This window comes from Camelina sativa, chromosome 15 (genome assembly GCF_030686135.1).
Source record: "Camelina sativa cultivar CO46 ecotype springtype chromosome 15, ASM3068613v1".
Classification (NCBI taxonomy): domain Eukaryota; kingdom Viridiplantae; phylum Streptophyta; class Magnoliopsida; order Brassicales; family Brassicaceae; genus Camelina; species Camelina sativa.
In genome coordinates this window covers 1,408,338-1,425,633 of record NC_141894.1, presented here as the reverse complement: position 1 = coordinate 1,425,633, position 17,296 = coordinate 1,408,338, and the positions used below count along the sequence as shown (strand labels likewise).

The 17,296-nt window shown below is 35.3% G+C and overlaps 2 protein-coding genes, 2 long non-coding RNA genes and 1 pseudogene across 5 annotated transcripts; 3 read left to right on the top strand and 2 right to left on the bottom strand.

Moving 5' to 3' along the window:
* Positions 1–9: 9 nt before the first annotated feature.
* LOC147926192 (uncharacterized) lies at positions 10–1,551 on the top strand. The gene is made up of 2 exons (XR_015581354.1): positions 10–204; positions 608–1,551. It is a non-coding gene; the product is annotated as an uncharacterized LOC147926192 (long non-coding RNA).
* A 2,840-nt stretch (positions 1,552–4,391) lies between these two features.
* On the bottom strand, positions 4,392–6,835 carry LOC104744525 (S-sulfo-L-cysteine synthase (O-acetyl-L-serine-dependent), chloroplastic). Its single transcript, XM_010465591.3, has 10 exons — positions 6,391–6,835; positions 6,174–6,283; positions 6,034–6,091; positions 5,678–5,941; positions 5,401–5,590; positions 5,256–5,305; positions 5,106–5,165; positions 4,932–5,012; positions 4,671–4,844; positions 4,392–4,581 (listed from the first exon to the last, which is right to left on the bottom strand). The coding sequence occupies exons 1-9, from the start codon at positions 6,712–6,714 to the stop codon at positions 4,758–4,760; spliced, it is 1,224 nt and encodes a 407-aa protein (XP_010463893.1). The 5' UTR covers positions 6,715–6,835; the 3' UTR covers positions 4,392–4,581; positions 4,671–4,757.
* A 475-nt stretch (positions 6,836–7,310) lies between these two features.
* Positions 7,311–10,726, top strand: LOC104744522 (putative inactive beta-glucosidase 25; annotated as a pseudogene). The gene is made up of 12 exons (XR_015581396.1): positions 7,311–7,571; positions 8,045–8,114; positions 8,220–8,275; positions 8,382–8,458; positions 8,548–8,625; positions 8,722–8,809; positions 8,899–9,154; positions 9,238–9,359; positions 9,442–9,659; positions 9,748–9,782; positions 9,870–9,972; positions 10,056–10,726. The product of XR_015581396.1 is annotated as a putative inactive beta-glucosidase 25 (transcript).
* LOC104747993 (putative arabinosyltransferase ARAD1) lies at positions 9,910–12,178 on the bottom strand. The gene is made up of 3 exons (XM_010469691.3): positions 11,294–12,178; positions 10,818–11,108; positions 9,910–10,589 (listed from the first exon to the last, which is right to left on the bottom strand). Exons 1-3 carry the CDS (start codon positions 11,975–11,977, stop codon positions 10,140–10,142), a joined length of 1,425 nt encoding a protein of 474 aa, XP_010467993.2. The 5' UTR covers positions 11,978–12,178; the 3' UTR covers positions 9,910–10,139.
* Positions 12,037–13,476, top strand: LOC147926191 (uncharacterized). The gene is made up of 2 exons (XR_015581397.1): positions 12,037–12,172; positions 12,474–13,476. It is a non-coding gene; the product is annotated as an uncharacterized LOC147926191 (long non-coding RNA).
* Positions 13,477–17,296: the final 3,820 nt, after the last annotated feature.

Below are 17,296 nucleotides of genomic sequence, written 5' to 3'. Positions count from 1 at the left end.
TCTTCCTTCGTTCAGACATCAAAAGGTTGTTTCTTATTCTCAAATTTTTCATTTCTCAAATGTCCAAATAATACTCTCTGTTTAAAAAAAAAAAAAAATCTTTTGATATATGTTCTTCTACCAACAACTGAAGCTTATCTCTCTGATCTCCTCCTCATTCCCCGAACCCATAGAGACTCAGAGTCAGAGTCATCACCGTACAAGGTAACACCACAAGCCTTTGGTCCTTTAACCTTTTTATTTTTTAATGTTTCCTACATTTTTTTTTTTTAATGTTTCCTACTGCATTTGTTTATAGAGTTTTAAAGTGAAAATCTAAATCTCAGGCTCTGTTTTTTTTTTTTTTTTTTTCCTTTTTGGTTGAAGCTCTCATGGTTCGTTAATCTCGTAGTATTGTTTTATTTTTGTCACTTTTTGAACTTATATTTAAATCATGCTCTGCTTCTTCATGTTTATATATGTAGATAGAATTTTTTTATAAACATTTCTTGTTATCTTAATATTTCTTCTTTCTCGGGATAAGATTTTCATTTTTGGATTTAATGATACTTGTATAATTAGTTAAAATTTTCTGAATTGTAATGGGTTATTTGTTCTCGTTTTGCAGATGTTTATGAAGAACACAAATGCAAAAGGATTGTGTAGAGAAAAAGGCCAAAATGGGACAAGTGGTCCGATCGGATCCCTCACAGTCAAGATCCTTTGAGAAGCGCAGAACGGAGAAATGATGGAGAACGTTAAGGAACAGAGAATCTTGCGAATGTGCCATATTTTGGTTGAGTGTGGTGTGACCGAATGCTTGTAATATTTATGTGATGATTTAGATGGATGTGTAGGAATGTGTGACGTATGTATGTGTAGGCATGGTGTGTGACGTATGCTTGTTGTATAGATGAAACCAAAATGTCTAGGGTGTGGACTTGGATGGTGTAGATGAATGTGTAGGATGTGGATGTATGCTTGCATAATTAGATGAATGTGTAGGATGTGGATGTATATATGCTTGTATAGATTAGATGAATGTTTAGGATGTGGTGGTTGCTTTGTATAAATTAGATGAATGTTTAGGATGTGGTTGCTTTGTATAAATTAGATGAATGTTTAGGATGTGGATGTGTATGCTTGTATAGTAGATGAATGTTTAGGATGTGGATGCATAAATTAGATGAATGTTTAACATGTGGATGTATGCTTGTAGATGAATGTGTAGGATGTGGAGGATGGTGTAAAACAAATTATGTGGCTTGTATAAAATTAGATGAATGTTTAGAACGTGGAGCATGCGGAGGTGGAATGTGACGGATGTGGATGTATGATGTGGCTTGTATAAAATTAGATGAATAATGTGTAGGAGGATATGAATGTAGATTAGATGAACGTGGAGCATGCGGAGGTGGAATGTGACGGATGTGTAGGATATATGAGTTTTTATATAAACGTACGTGAGACATTTGTGAAAAGGAGTGAAGAACTCGAATTTGTAGTTCTCTGTATTATTTTTTGAAAAAAACACAAAATTTAATGTCAAAATTTTATTCTTCTAAATAAAAATACACTATATGTATGCTAAGTTGCTAACATATATGCACCTCTGAGATAAATATTTTCACATTAATACTGAAAATTCATAATGTTAATTTTTCTTCTTTTCTTGGATTGGGAGACCAGTTTTATTTTGTAGTCCAACCATGTCCATCTCATTTGTTCATACGGCATGCAATCCGGACCGTTCAAATGATATGTGTTTGTTGTTAACAACGTTCGATCAATAGTTATTTCTTTTGCTCCGAAAACAGTTTTAAAAAGGTGAAAACTTATTATTATACTTTTTTTTGTCTATTAGTCTAGGCGTCTAGCTAGTACTTTTCAAACCACATGAGGGTTCCGAACATGCTACGTTGCGTGACATGTGAGGATTAAAACCATCATGCCAATTGCCAACCTCTCAAGTTAAAGCGTCAAACATGCCGAGTTACCCCCTCAAACTCGCGTGTACAATCTTGAAAGAAAACAAAACTACGCACCGTTTACTCAGAATAAATATGCACTGCATGCTGTTTCTACGATTTGGGTTTTTATTTTTATTTTATAATACGGGTAACAAAGGTGTTGGGACCTGGAAAGACGCCACGTTATACAGACACGGAGATAATAAGAAACACGTGTTCACATTTCGATCCAGTATCTTCCGTGTGTAATAGTCTTGTCCCCTCCGAATGAGCTAGTGTCTCACCTTTCCAAATATGGAAAATAAATGTTCTGTCTCCTTGAGAAACATAGAGAGCTCTCTCTTTTTTTGCCACCAATTCTTTTGACTATTTTTAGTCGACTTGAGAAAACGACTTCAAACTAAGATGGGCAAATTGGACCAACAGCCCACAAGTATGCCTCATCCCAATATATTTGTTTGTAACTTATAAGAACTTAGTATATATATATATATATATATATATACTAGATAAGGCCGTGTTATAACGCGGATAAAATTTAAAAAAAAAATTATTAAGAATAATTAAATAATAATATATATGTTTTTAGATTTTATCTTATAATATTTTAATATTGAATAGAAACTTCTCATATTTCATTTAATACTCTCTCAGTTACATTATATAAGAGTTTTAAGGCTTTTTTTAATCTATTTTATAATATTCTCTCAAATTTTTATGTACAATTTTTTATTAATATAACAATATATGACTGTGGAAAAAAAATATATGATTATTTGAGTTATGTAGTATATTTTCTATTGGTTGAAATTTTATAAATATTAATAATATTTATTGTTTATTAATCTTTGTGTTTTTTTACCCAAAAACTATAAGACATGGAAACCATTTAAATATCTATACCATCATAGTTAACCATATTTTCAGTTTAATTACACATTTCATCTTACTGCATAGAACTAAATATTTTATATCAAACACAATTAATACATCATATCAAATCTATATCTTAGTAACAATTGGAAATACAAATAAAAATTAACAAAATATAGTTCTCAAAAAACTGAATCAAACATTATTTAAGACATATTTGTTATGTTGTTATCTCATAATTACTAATTTTACCTCATGTATTAATCAATTTTAAATGAGTGAAATTTATAAAATAAAAACATATATAAAGATATAGAGACATTCTCATCAAATAACTGAAGATTCATTTCTATAAATTATAATTTATTTCGAGTTATCTTATGTTTTGACATATACGTTACAAAAATACATGTGTTGAAATTATAAAATAAATCATAAGAAAAAATTACTAATATTCTTAAATTATTTTTAATAAATGATACTTATTAATATTTGGAAATCTAAAATAAGTTTCTTCATTAGACATTCAGTTTAGTAATCACATTTAAATTTAACTATCTATTTCATCTTAAAACCATAATTCACATCTTCATGAATTAAAATTGAAATTTTAATAATAAAAATAATATGAGTATCATATGAGATAATATGTATATTGGTTAGTATTTTAAATTTAACAATAAAGATAATCAGTAAAAAAGTCAGTTAACATCCACAAAATTTTTGGAAATCCACAACCTCAGCTAAATATTATTCTTCTATATGTCATAATTTCATAAACACTTTTGTCAATTTTCAACAATTAACCAAAAATTCATTCCTACAAACTCATTTTTTCTACTTTTTCCATGTTTCTCATATTACTGCATACATTAAAATTTTTAAAATAAAACATGTAAAACTATACTAATACACATCATGTATTGAAATTTTCTTTTTATAAAGTACATTATTCTTTCAAGGTTTTGTGTACTTACTTACAATAAAAATTTATATTACAACGATAAATACAATTTATATCCGACTAAAATTATGTTAAATAACTTATATTATTCTTTTTAACTTTGTTATTCATTAATTATTGATTAATCTACAAAAATTATATTAAATAACTTATATTATTCTTTTTAACTTTGTTATTCATTAATTATTGATTAATATACATGCTTAATAAATTAAGTTTTTGCTTACACATGTTAAATTTTATTGAGAACACACGTATAATATAATTAGCATACAATGGAAAATATATTAATTTTGTTAGTTTTCCTTTTTTGATTTAGATTTTAAAAAAAAAATATATAAACATGTAAAATTCTATAAATATAATTAGCTGTGTTATATATAAAAAAATTTATTTTGACATGTGTCAACATCTAATCAATATATTTGACACTGAGTAATTTTGATATCAAACTTTATATAATAAGATATTCTTTTTTGTTATCAACAAAAGCAAAAGTTATGAATTATACTCTTTTTCACCACCATATAAGCACATACTTGCTCACCGATCGATTTCGTAGCTTGGTGAGTTCCTCCAATCTTGGAGATCTCGATTCAAATCAATTTTAGGGTTTAGATGAGTAAAATTCCATCTATTCAACGATACACTTTGTGACATATGAGTGAGAAGAAGAAGAGTAGGGCAACAATGTCTCTAATTTTATATACATTCACAAAATCTTTGAAAGAACTGTTTGATCTCGAGACATGTTTTATCTCTCAATTTACGTGAACCTCACGGCATTCTCAAAACCTGTAAAGGTGTTGGCTTTGTAAGATTACCGCAGCAAGAAGTTGAACTTTTGAGTCAAGAAGAATAAAGAAACAAACTTTGATTTTTACCTCTCTTTTCGATAATGCAGAGAGAGATTTGTTGTTTACAGTCTCCCAAAGAACCAAACTTGAGGGGGCTTTTTCTAATTGCTGCTACTAATATCTCATCTCTTGGATCTCTTTGTGGATGGAACTAAACAGAGCTGTTGTGATATACCGCTCGCCATGGCTCGGAAACAGAACCTGTTTTTTTTCACGAAGTCTCTATTAAAAGCTAAAAAGAACCACTAACTGTGAATTAACTAGAAAAGAAATCTTTTGCTTTCTCACCGTGATAAGTTTTCCAGCATTCTCTGCTCTTTTAGCCAAGCTTATTGCTGCTACTGCAGCCGCTCCAGATGAAATCCCCACCTAACACGTATATAGATTCCTCAAAAGTATAAACACAATGTTATGTATAGGAAAAACGCGAGAACACAAGAAGAGGTTGTTTTGTATATATACCAGTAATCCTTCCTCTAAAGCTAGTCTCCTGGCCATCTCAATCGCTTCTCCGTTGCTAACCTATTGTATTTCTCGACATGATCTTTAGTTACATTCTTTCAATATATGTATCGTTTAAATTGTTGATTATGATCTGCAAGTCTTGCTTACCTTAAACACTTCATCAAGTAATTTAACATCCAAGATTCCTGGCAAGTAACCTGAAACATCGTTTAGTAGAGTTTTGTAAGAAACAAACCAATTTATAAAAGTATTGATTTTGAAGAGATGAGATGAAGACTCAATTGCTCCTTACCAGGATTGTCTCCAGAGATGACACTTCTTTCTGATGGTTCAACACCAACTACCTTAATATCCTTGTTCATCATCTTTAAGAAACTTCCAGTACCAGTTACAGTACCACCAGTTCCAATCCCGGCAACGAATATATCAACATTACCCATTGTATCTTCCCAGATTTCTGGTCCTGTAGTTTCAAAGTGGATCTTACCAAACAAAAACATCTTTATCAGGTTAGGCCACACAACCAAGAATCTCAAACAAAAGAGTAAAAAGCCTTGTAAGTTCTTTACCTTTGTATTTGCTGGATTGTCGAATTGCTGAAACATATATGCGTTCTTTGTCTTGAGAGCAATCTCTTTGGCTTTATCCACAGCTCCTTTGAGACCCTTCTCTGGATTCGTAAGCACAATCTCCGCTCCCAGTGCGCGTAAAAGCATCCGTCTTTCAACATTTATAGAAGCTGGCATTGTCACTATAAGCTTGTAACCTTTAGCTGCAGCCACAAAAGCAATCCCTAGGCCAGTATTTCCGGTCGTTGGTTCTACAAACACAGTCTGCTTTGATGATACTATCCAATTAGCAAATCTACAATCTTGCAACACAGAACATCAAAGTAACAAAAAAAACAGGAATTGCTTGCAATCACCTTCTTAGGACTTACAGCACCGCTGTCTTCTGCCTCGTTGATCATGCTCAGACCGATCCTGCAGTTAAGGAGTCAAGTATAAAGTCAAACTTTTAATCTAAGAATATTGAAATCAGAGAGGACGAAGAATCAATTCTGACCTATCCTTGACGCTTCTACAGGGCTCCATTGATTCGAGCTTTGCAGCAACGTCAGCTAAACATCCATCAGTGACTCTATTGAGATACACCATTGGTGTGCTTCCAATCAACTACACAAACCAAACCAAATCGAATCCTAAATTATAAAACTTTTATCACAAAATCTAATCTTTTTTATAAGAACTCAGTAAAAAATTTGAATCCTTTTTGAACTTACTTGAGTGACATCTTCGGCAATGTTGACTGTTTCTGACTCGTCAATGTCTGACTCCTCTTTGATTTCGTCTTCAGCTACATCAGTAGTAACAGGCGGAGGAGGAGGAAGATTACGTTTGGTTTTGGATTTCGATTTCGTCCCGGTGGATGATTTCTCGGAGATAGCGCCGACGACGAAGGAAGAAGATGTTGGAGTTCTGACCGACAAAGATTCACGGTTAAAGGCAAAGAGTGAGGGTTTCGAAGAACTGAAACGGTGTAGTTTTGAGTTTACTATACAGAACGGATTCTGAGGAAGACAGAACGAAGTAGACGAGAGTGCCATTGTTTCGTCGCCGGCGAGGTTTAAGGGATTAGGTTTCTGTTGTGTATTAATTTTTGGGGCCCTTAGTTTTTTAATCACTAGGAAAAAAAAATAGATAAAGAACGTGACGAATCGGATAAAAGAACCTATTATTTTTATTTAGATAAATATTTGTTTTTAAATTAAAAAATAAAGAATGACAATATATTTCTTAATTTTATGTCGGTCCAAATCACTGTTATAAATAGTTAAAACAACACACATGTGAAAAGAAAAAAAAAAATAGTTAAAACAAGACATTTGTGAATGCAAAACATACAATTTTCATGAAAAAAAAAAACCTTTTTACATTGTAAAAATAATCCATTTAAAAGAATAAATAAACTCTTTTTCAAATATATTTATTTTACTTCACAATTTTATTAGTGGAAACCTTAACGTTGTTTCTTTCTTCTACCCAAAATCAATAAAGTTAGCTAACAAGAGAAGGCTAAGATATCGAAATTAAATGGTTAGATATCTAAGATAATATTTTTTTTTTTTTTGTAGTCATTTAATATGTCACACATGTCGCTCACACCTTGCTTTAAATCTTCGTCTCGAAGTATCGATGAAACAAAAATAATCTTTTAAAAAAATTCTTGTCTGTGATCTCTCTCTCGAGAGAGACTATAAATAATGGAACACGATGAGCACGTTAAGCATTTAAAAATACTATGGCATTCAAAGCTATTCACTTTCTGGGTTTACTTCTCGACGCCGTGATTGCTTCTCCGATCACCGTCAATGGTGGATCAGTGTGTCCTGAGAGTTCCACGTTTGGTCGAGGTAGCTTTCCCGATGGTTTCTTGTTCGGTGCTGCCACTTCTGCTTTCCAGGTATATCTAATTTCGATTCACAAGTCATAACATTGCTCATTCCTCCGGTTAACTGATTTTTTTCTTATTCCGGCGAGCGTTGATCGTTCGTTGCTGGATATACTCTCTCTTGTGATTAAATTGTTCCCAGTGATTCAGGAATTTTCTATATATATAATCAGCTATAGTAGCTTCGTAAGTACGATTAACAAAGTTTAAAGAGATCAAATTTGGTATCTTTAAGACTTTAGTGAAAGGGGAAAACTTTAAAGTTTTATCCTTTAATCCATTTTAAAGGCAGTTACTTGTCATGAACTGTCGTCTAAGGTTTAAGACACCGAAGCTGTGTTGACCACATTGGTCAATTTCAAGTCTCTTACTTTAATAATTTAGACCTAAAGATTGTTTCTTTGTTAAGGGTTTATAGTTAGTCATCTTGATGCTTCAGTTTCATGATTCTGATCAAACTTTTGTTTCTAATTTTGCTTGTATAGCATGAAGGTGCACCAGAAGAAGGAGGCCGAGGTTCAAGCATTTGGGACTCGTTTACTCTTAAACATTCAGGTTTTTTTCCTCTTCTTCTAACTAGTCAGAAGATTATGAAATTGAGTCACTTGTTATGCTTTTAGAACTCAATCTGGTCATGAGCATGTTATTTAAAATATGCAGATAGGAACAACAACCTTGATGGCAGGCTGGGAGTTGATTTCTATCATCATTATAAGGTATATATATATATGTTCTACGAGCAGTCCCTTCTCCCTGTAGAGTAGCTTAAGTGTGTAACTTAGCAAAGGCTTCATCTAAACTAACTTTTTGATAATGTTGCAGGAAGATGTTGAACTATTGAAAAAAAGTGAACATGGATGCCTTTAGGTTCTCTATTTCTTGGTCAAGGATTTTTCCTCCTAAGACAAAATCAGTTTCTTTGGTTAATGATTCTCTTGCAATTTGTTGCACTTCTCTAATAACTTTGTTGCTTCTTGAAAACTATCAGATGGGAAAAAGGACAAGGGAGTGAATGAAGCCGGAGTTAAATTCTACAATAATCTTATCAACGAGCTCATTGCAAATGGTTACTATACCTTCTATCACGTTATCATTTCATATTAAATTTACTTTTTTCCTTACCTACGTAGCTAAAAATCTCACTCGTGATTGAGTTTTGCAGGTGTAAAGCCTATGGTTACATTGTTTCAATGGGATGTACCTCAGGCTCTCGAAGATGAATATGGCGGTTTCTTGAGTGACCAAATCTTGTAAGTCTTATAAGCCTAGTATTGATCTATGTTATATCAGTTATGTTTCCTATCTTTTTAAGTTAATATCTTCTGAAACTTGTATATAGGGAGGACTTCCGGGAATTTGCAAAGTTTGCCTTCAACGAATATGGTGACAGAGTGAAGCATTGGGTTACTATAAACGAGCCTTATGAATTTAGTCGTGGTGGATATGAGACTGGAGAGAAAGCACCTGGAAGATGTTCTAAATATGTCAATGAGAAGTGTGTTGCTGGCAAGTCTGGACATGAAGCTTACACCGTTAGTCACAATCTGCTGTTGGCTCATGCCGAAGCTGTGGAAGAATTTAGGAAATGTGGAAAGGTATAATCTTTAGAACCTATATATATTATATGCGTTTGAATTTAATTTTGGTTGATCTAACCTATGGATTTCAATATAAATAGTGCAAAAGTGGGAAGATTGGAATTGTTCAAAGTCCAATGTGGTTCGAGCCTTATGATAAGAAATCTAGCTCAAATGCTCCAGAGAAGATAGTGAAGAGAGCAATGGACTTCACTCTAGGCTGGTGAGTAGTCTTCAAGAAATATTGTTTAAGCACTCTTGTTAGCTTAGCGTTCTGAGTGTGGAGTCTTGCTATTTGCTTGCAGGCATATGGAACCAATAACACATGGAGACTACCCTCAGATCATGAAAGATATTGTTGGTGCTCGATTACCATCGTTTACGCCTGAGCAGAAGGAGAAACTGAAGGGTTCTTACGATTTTGTTGGTATCAATTACTTCACTTCTGCGTTTGTTGCTCATGTGGACAATGTTGATCCAGAGAAACAGAGTTGGGAAGCTGATTCGGGCTTGCAGTTACATTGTATGTTCTAACTTCTAACCATTACAGTTTGCTTATTTCTGTGATAATACTTATCTTCCTCTCTAATCTTTTTTTCGATTACTTGCAGCAAGTAACTCAGATGGGTTCAAGATTGGTTCTCAGGTATGGATGTTGTCATTGACACAATATTTATCTTTGTTTTAAACGATTTGAGCTTTTCCTAAGTCTCTTTCTTATGTAATGCTTCAGCCGGCAAGTGCAAAGTATCCAGTTTGCGCAGACGGGCTAAGAAAAGTTTTGAAATACATCAAAGAGAAGTATAATGACCCAGAAATCATAGTCACTGGAAACGGTAAGTCATTGGCCTTGTTACTCTCTGCTTAAAATCTCACTCAGACCTCCTAAGCAAGAAAAAAAAGTTCATTGCATTTGCAGGGTATAAGGAGACGCTTGAAGAGAAAGATGTACTTCATGATGCACTCAGTGATAGTAACAGGAAGTATTATCATATGAGACATCTCATGGCTTTACTCGGAGCAGTCTGGTGAGTGACATTTCACGGTTCCAAAAAGACGGGAAACGCAACTCGAAATACTTCTCAACTTCCTTCAACCGTTTCCACATCTTATAATACTCTTCTCTACCAATGCTCCTCACAAGACCCATCAGAAACCCTTTCTTTACAGCGTCGGATGATCGGACAAAGAGACAGAACTCGTTGTAGTTAAGAACGTCTTCGTAAGGTAACTCAATGTCGTCGCTGATTATCACGGGAACACAGTGACTAGCTATGGCGTCAAAGAGGCGGTTGGACGATGGAGTATCCCCTGCGATGTTGAGACAGAACTTGGACGATCTCATTCCATCTCCGGCTTTGGTTATGCCGTGATTTCGTACGCTACCGAAAGAGAAGTGGACGCCTTTTTCTTCTTTTAGAAGGTAGTATAGCTCTTGCCTCACGAATCCACCCTACATGATTGTGTGTGAATCAAATTTTAAGTTAGAATGTTTTAGTACAACAAAACTAAATCAACTTAAGTAACTCAAGTTATTGTAGTACAGTCTAAGCTAGGTTCTATATCCACTTAATGAGTTATTGTTAACAACTATGGGAATTTGGCTAATTTCAAACTCCATATATATAAATAAGATAATGAGCTATCGTGTAACATAAGCAAGCAAAGTACTACTACTCACAGCTTTGCGGTAGATGGCTCCTTGGAAGTAGAGCAAGATCGGACGGCCATCAAATCCCGACGTGTCATTAACGTACGATGGAACAAGATGTTTGTATGGAGCCACAATGTCTTTGTCAACATTGGAGACACGTGGCGAGTATCTACCAAAGTCAGCGACCAGAAACATCGCCGGATATAGCTTATGCCTTGCGGTCGACATGCTATTGGGATGGTGCGCCATTATCACATGATCCTTCCCTCCTGAGATCTTCCACTCTTTTTGAGACGTTACGTATCTCACCAAATTGTCCTATCAATAAATTCAGATCCAAGTCAAGTTATATTATCTGAAGATTATTATAACACTTACGTTACATGTTAGAAATGCGTATTATACTAGAATCTTTGCAAAATAGTATATTTTCAACGTTTAAGCAATCAGCACAAAAATGTTAAGAATTAAACTTTTTAAGGAAATATTCGGATTTGATTTACCTGTAACTCTCTGTCTTGGCTCTTCTTCTGCTTTTGGTTAACCTTAGAGAATCGGTTATAGCTCAAAGAAGAGAAGAAAGGCACGAACACTACATCAGCTTCGCTCGAGTTCTTCACACGTACCGCAGCACGAGAGCTTCTAGAATCTTCTGGGAGCTCAGAGAACAAAAGATCTAACGTAAGCCAATACTCAACACTGTGCTGCAAGTTAAGACCACCTGGATGGTGAGGAACATTGACTCTGATATCAGGCCAAACGACGTCGTTGTTTCTCTCTGGTTTCCAACCTAATAACCCAAAGTGAAACTCTGGACTCATATCATACATGTAGACTTTCAATGGCGTCGGAGAAGGAGAAACCTTATTCTCGATGCATTGGAGGGTTTTGGCTCTGTTTTCATTGATGAATGACTCTGTTTTTGCCGCTCCTCTGTTTTCATTTTTGGGTTCCTCTGTTTCCGCACCTTCTCTGTTTTGAGGAGAACTGTTTGAGTTCTTGATGATGATGAGAGGTGCATCTGAGGGTTCTGATACTGAGATGTAGTCGAGAACTCGGTTAGGGTTTGTGGAAGAAAAGATTAAGAACCAAGATGCGACGGCGGTGAGGATCGATATCAGCAAGAAAATGATAGATTTACGAGTGATGATTACTGCGAGAAAACGTGAGTTTGATCTCTCAACCATCTCTGAGAAACTAAGAGAAGAGACTGGAGAAAAGGAATCATATATATCAAGAATCTGAATTTACGATGAACTGATTAATCTGCGCTAATTTTTGAGCCAATTTGGTTCTATTGTATCGATTTTGAGGGATTCTTGACTTGAATTGGATTTGTGCGCAACTCTCTGCTAATTCATCATGTTCAAAGCATAAATCAGGTGGGTGATCTATTCTCTCTCTTTCGTCTCAACTTCTAGGGCTTGTTTTCTTGTTTCCTATCATAGTGAAATTGTTGACTTTCTTGTCCCGCTTTGGTATAACTGTATGCTCTTTTCTTATGTGGATCGATCCTTTAAGCACTCAGTCATGGCTTTGATGGATTGTTGTGTTCTCTCTGTTCTGTCTCTACGCTGCTTCTTCTTCCTCTAATTTTTGTTTTCTTACTTACATTTGTCTTATGTTCTTCCTCTGGTTTTTTTTTTTCTTTTTCTTACTTACGTTTCTTCTTCTGTCTTGCAGATATTTTTTTGAAGCGAATCATTATCAGATCATCTTTTTCGATTCTGCAATTTCACCTTCTTCCAGGGTTTGATTTCTATATCGAATTATTGATCCGAACTTCTTATTAGCTTCTGATTTTTCACTTTTCTATTCATGTTATTTACACTCCTCGTTCTATTGTTAACCCATCGTAAGTTAACTTTTTCTTTTGTTCTGCCTGCCTAATCCAAACAAAACTAAAAGAACATTGTGAGAAGTTTCTCTGATCCATGATCTAATAGGCACACCGCACACACTGTGATCGATATTATTGTATTTATAGTGTGCTTAATTTCTTTATCAAGTTCGGTTCATGCAGATATTACTTGATGTTGTGATAGTTTTCAATTCGGTAACCTCTACATCAAAGGTAATGACAGAAGAGAGCCAGCTTCAACATTCTCAAGTTGAACACCAGCTCAGAAGAGAAGTCGAGATTCAGTCTCATCTTCGCCACCCCAATATACTCATGCTCTACGGTTACTTCTATGATCAAGTAAGTCACAATGCTGCAGGTGATATCGATCTCAACCCTCGGCCTCCTCGCTATCATCACTCTCCTCTCTCCAGCTCTCTCATCGCCGCGGTTCAGAGCAAATCTTTCCCTAGCAATGGGATCATCTGCTGTGATACCTGCTACACATGTGCTTTGCCTTTACTGGGATCACCCTAACGTGTTCATCGCCCTCGGTTACGAGATTGCCACGGGTTTTTCGTATGCTTTGGGAGCAGCGTTTTATGTTAGTCGTGTGCCTGAGAGATGGAAGCCTGGAGGGTTTGATATGGCAGGACATAGCCATCAGATATTCCATGTGTTTGTAGTTTTTGGTGCTCTTGCTCATTGTCTAACCACTCTTTTCATCATTGATTTTGTACGGGCTTCCCCTTCTTGTGGGATTTAGCCTTACGATATTGTTAGTAAGCTTATGTGATCTTACATTACATTCCTTTGTATGCGATCTAATAGCTGGTTTGCATTGAACTGTCTATGGCTATTTTGAGACTTAATTCATCATTAAATCTCATTTTCAATATCGAAATAGTTCCTTGGAGAAGAAGAAACAATGAGAAAGGAGGAACACATAGGACAGCTATAACAATTTGATTCCTCTGTTTTTTGGGAGATTGAAAATATTAGCAGTGGTGAAGGTTAATGTACAATTAGATGTGTTTCATTTATTTTTCCCAATTTTGTAAAATATGTTTAATATTCCCTAATTCTGTAAAATATTTTTATTTCCCTTATATGTAATATAAGTAATTAATATAACTTATTTCTCAATTTAAAATTATTTAAATTTGAAAATTAATAAACAATAGTTAAAAAAAATTATTAATGATTGAGAAACCTTCATAAGTTTCTCTAGTGGAGGATGAATTTTGACTAAATTCTTAATGGGTTACTTTGATTAAATTAATATTAATTATATGATTAATTTATTTTTGAGTAACCCATTGGCCATGGTGTGAAATTCTCAAGCACTTCCAAAGTAAAAAGTAAAAACAGATCTGATTTTTTGATGAGTTGCGACGTCTTTTACACGGCCCAAAATATAGTAAAGCCCACAATCATTTGGACTACATTACTTTGGGCCAACAGCAAAAGCTCATGTAATCCCCTTTCAAATTTATGACTTTTTCTAGTCTTCTTTTGTAAATTCCAAACTAATGAGTAAGGCGAGAGTGAGAGGTTTGTAGGCTAAAAGCGAATAATAATAATTTTTTTTTTTTAAATTCTGAATCAGACTTGCTGATCATTCAATGTGATCATATTAGTTGTTTAGTTTATTAGGTTATCATAAAATAAAAACCCTAGAGAAAGACAGAAAGTCCAACACATGAGCGAGGAAAGGAAACTTATGTTATTGTAAAATTCACTTATCATCATCAATAGTCACCATTTCATAATGTTGTGTGTGTACGTAGTGTTAGTATACACGCATTAGTCACCATTTCATCACAATTCACTTTTTCTACACAGTGGTAATTAAAATACATATCATCTATTATGCTAGTGCAACCAGCTAAAAAATGTCAAGCGCTGGTCGGATAATTTTTATATCACGTATCTCTAGGTTCAAACCGAAAGACATGCAACTTTACGTTATTATTAGTTATTGTTTATTTACGTATAGTTTCTACTATAATGTGGCGTTTGATCAAGTAATTATATTTTGGCAGTCATAAGGACAGGAGAAGAAAGGAGGAGAGTACTGAATTTAGGTGAGAGAATAATAATGAATTTCAACGAAATGTTGACCATGTCCGGAAAAGTTGACTTTCCGCAGCAGTCGAAATGTGGAGTGAGAGTCTCGATGCGGATGAACCTCGAGGCCGGTCAACCACCCGGTTTAATTGTTAGTGCTGCTTCCTCTCTTGCAATCCTCTGCCTCCTGTGCAAGTCTTCGACCTCCTCCGGAAACTCGACACTCGTGAGCAGGTTCCTTTCTTTTCTCTATCTCTTTCTTAATCTGTATGATCAATTGATCATGATCATATTTTGTGAACTTTGATACGTGAAACTAGTACTAGCTAGTTAGTCCGGATTTTGGTTAGGGTTTTTGATTCAAGTATGCTTTAGTCCAACTCGTTAGATAGATTACACCGGTTACACTAGCCCGAGTTCATGCATAGCACTGCCGATGATGATGGATGGAATCATGGAAAGGTGTAAAGCCTCATGTTAAAAACATGAATATATATATATATATATTTTTTTCTCTTACTGTTGCATGTTTTAAAGAACGTACTAACACACACATAAAAAAAAAACGTTTAATTACGTGTAACAGTGGGATGTTCTTGCCTATGGGACCGTAGTCACTGAGATCGCGCGCATTGCCACCGGATCAAGTGAAACCAACTGCTTAAGCATCCTCCGGGTACATGTATATATCTCTTCTGAACGACTTTTTATATAATTAAGCGTTTATTGGCATATTATATTACTCTAATAATCTTTAATCGTCGTGCGTGTGTATACAATATACATTTCAGCCAACGCAAGAAGAGAATAATGGCAAGGGGATGGCACAAGACTCAGACAAGGACGACATGTTGATGCTGCAAGATTGCTACATGGACGCCTTGGGAGGCATGCTGGTGTACGCTCCTATGGACATGGCTACAATGGATACCACTCTCTCCGGCGCGGACGTCAAAATTTCCGATATTCCAATCCTTCCTTCTGGTTTCATCATCTCAAGCGACGGCCGGCGATCCACTGTGGAGGACGGCGGAACCTTACTCACGCTGGCCTTTCAGATCTTTGTCTCTGGCAAGGCCAGTAGGTCGAGAGAGGTGAATGGGAGGTCGGTGGATACAGTGAGTGCTTTGATCAGCTCAACTGTTCAAAGGATCAAAGGTTTGCTCAACTGTCCTGATCAATTTTGAGTGAGGGAATATCCTGATCAAAGGTTTGCTCAACTGTCCTTCCGCTTTAGTCATACATGGAGATGTGAATCTCGTAGAAGCACCTGTGATTGATAAAACTGATCCTTTGTTGTTGAATGACGCACCACCATGCCCGGATTATATGAGAGGTTTACCAAGCCATGAGAGAAACATGGATTTGAGAAAGAGCTATGGATGCAATATATGTTGGTAGGATATTTTAGAGTAAGGCAGAGATGTACAAGGCTCTATCACTCTATGCTATGAAGAGGATATTTTGCTATAGAATTGTTGCATCGGATAAAACACGAGTGATTGCAGCGTGTGTGGACAAAAATTGTGGTTGGCGGGTTTATGTTGTTACTTACCCAAAGAACTTAAATTTAGAAGTAAGAACGGTGACAATGAAGCATGAATGCGACGTCTCTGCGAGGTCTAGATATGGGGAGAAAGCAACAGCTAAGATATTGGTCGGGTTGTTGAAAGGGAAATTTGCTAATGGGAAGAGAGGACCAAGAGCATGTGAGCTGCCTGAGATGGTTTTATCTGAGTTGAATGTAACCATCTCATACATGAAGGCATGAAATGCCAAGGAATTGGCAGTGAATGCAACACGTGGAACGGAAGAAGGAAGCTAGGCAACATATCTACACCTTGTAAAATCAACAAACCCTGGGACAATAACAAAAATTAAGACAACAATAGACAAAAAGGGGAAAACATTGTTCAAATATCTATTCTTTGCATTTGGTGCATGTATTGATGGATATAAATATTTGAGGAAGGTTATAGTGATAGATGGGACAGCTATAAAAGGCAAGTACAAAGGGTGTTTGGTAGCAGCTAGTGGTCAACATGGAAATATGCAAATTTATCCACTGGCATTTGGAGTAGTAGAAGTGGAGAATGATGATGGGTGGGTGTGATTTTTCAAGAATCTATTAAAATTTGTCCTGGACGAAGAAAATCCGGTATTCGTCTCTGATAGACATGCGTCGATCTATTATGCACTGGCGCATCATGCAACATGTGCAGTCCATCTTTTCCATAATGTTAAGCACAAGTACAATTGCGGTGGCCTAGCTGGTAGAACATCACCTTTATTACGTAACATATAGATCCAGGTTACACGCGTACAATCATCTGCCAAAATTAAGAAATATCTAAAACCCTCAACAGACTCTGTACTAAAATGACCCCAAGTATCCATATGAACAAGATCAAAAGGCTTCTTAGCAAGATTATTATTAGAAACATAAGCTAGTCTTTTCTGTTTTGCTAAAGGAAAAATTTGACACTGAGTATTATTCGAAACTAAAGATTTTAAAGAAGGAATGACACTAACAAGTTTACTCAAAGCAGCTGGTGATGGATGTCCAAGTCGCTGGTGCCACAGAACACCATCAGCC

What these genes read in the sequence shown, in the direction of transcription:
- LOC104744525 (XM_010465591.3), bottom strand. Translation starts at nt 6,714, where the DNA reads ATGGCACTCTCGTCTACTTCGTTCTGTCTTCCTCAGAATCCGTTCTGT. An exon ending in ACAATCCAGCAAATACAAAG is followed by an intron (nt 5,591 to 5,677) that starts GTAAAGAACTTA and finishes TTGTTTGGTAAG; the next exon opens with ATCCACTTTGAAACTACAGG. An exon ending in CATCTCTGGAGACAATCCTG is followed by an intron (nt 5,306 to 5,400) that starts GTAAGGAGCAAT and finishes ACGATGTTTCAG; the next exon opens with GTTACTTGCCAGGAATCTTG.
- LOC104747993 (XM_010469691.3), bottom strand. Translation starts at nt 11,977, where the DNA reads ATGGTTGAGAGATCAAACTCACGTTTTCTCGCAGTAATCATCACTCGT. An exon ending in GCCAAGACAGAGAGTTACAG is followed by an intron (nt 11,109 to 11,293) that starts GTAAATCAAATC and finishes ATTTATTGATAG; the next exon opens with GACAATTTGGTGAGATACGT. An exon ending in GAGCCATCTACCGCAAAGCT is followed by an intron (nt 10,590 to 10,817) that starts GTGAGTAGTAGT and finishes ACAATCATGTAG; the next exon opens with GGTGGATTCGTGAGGCAAGA.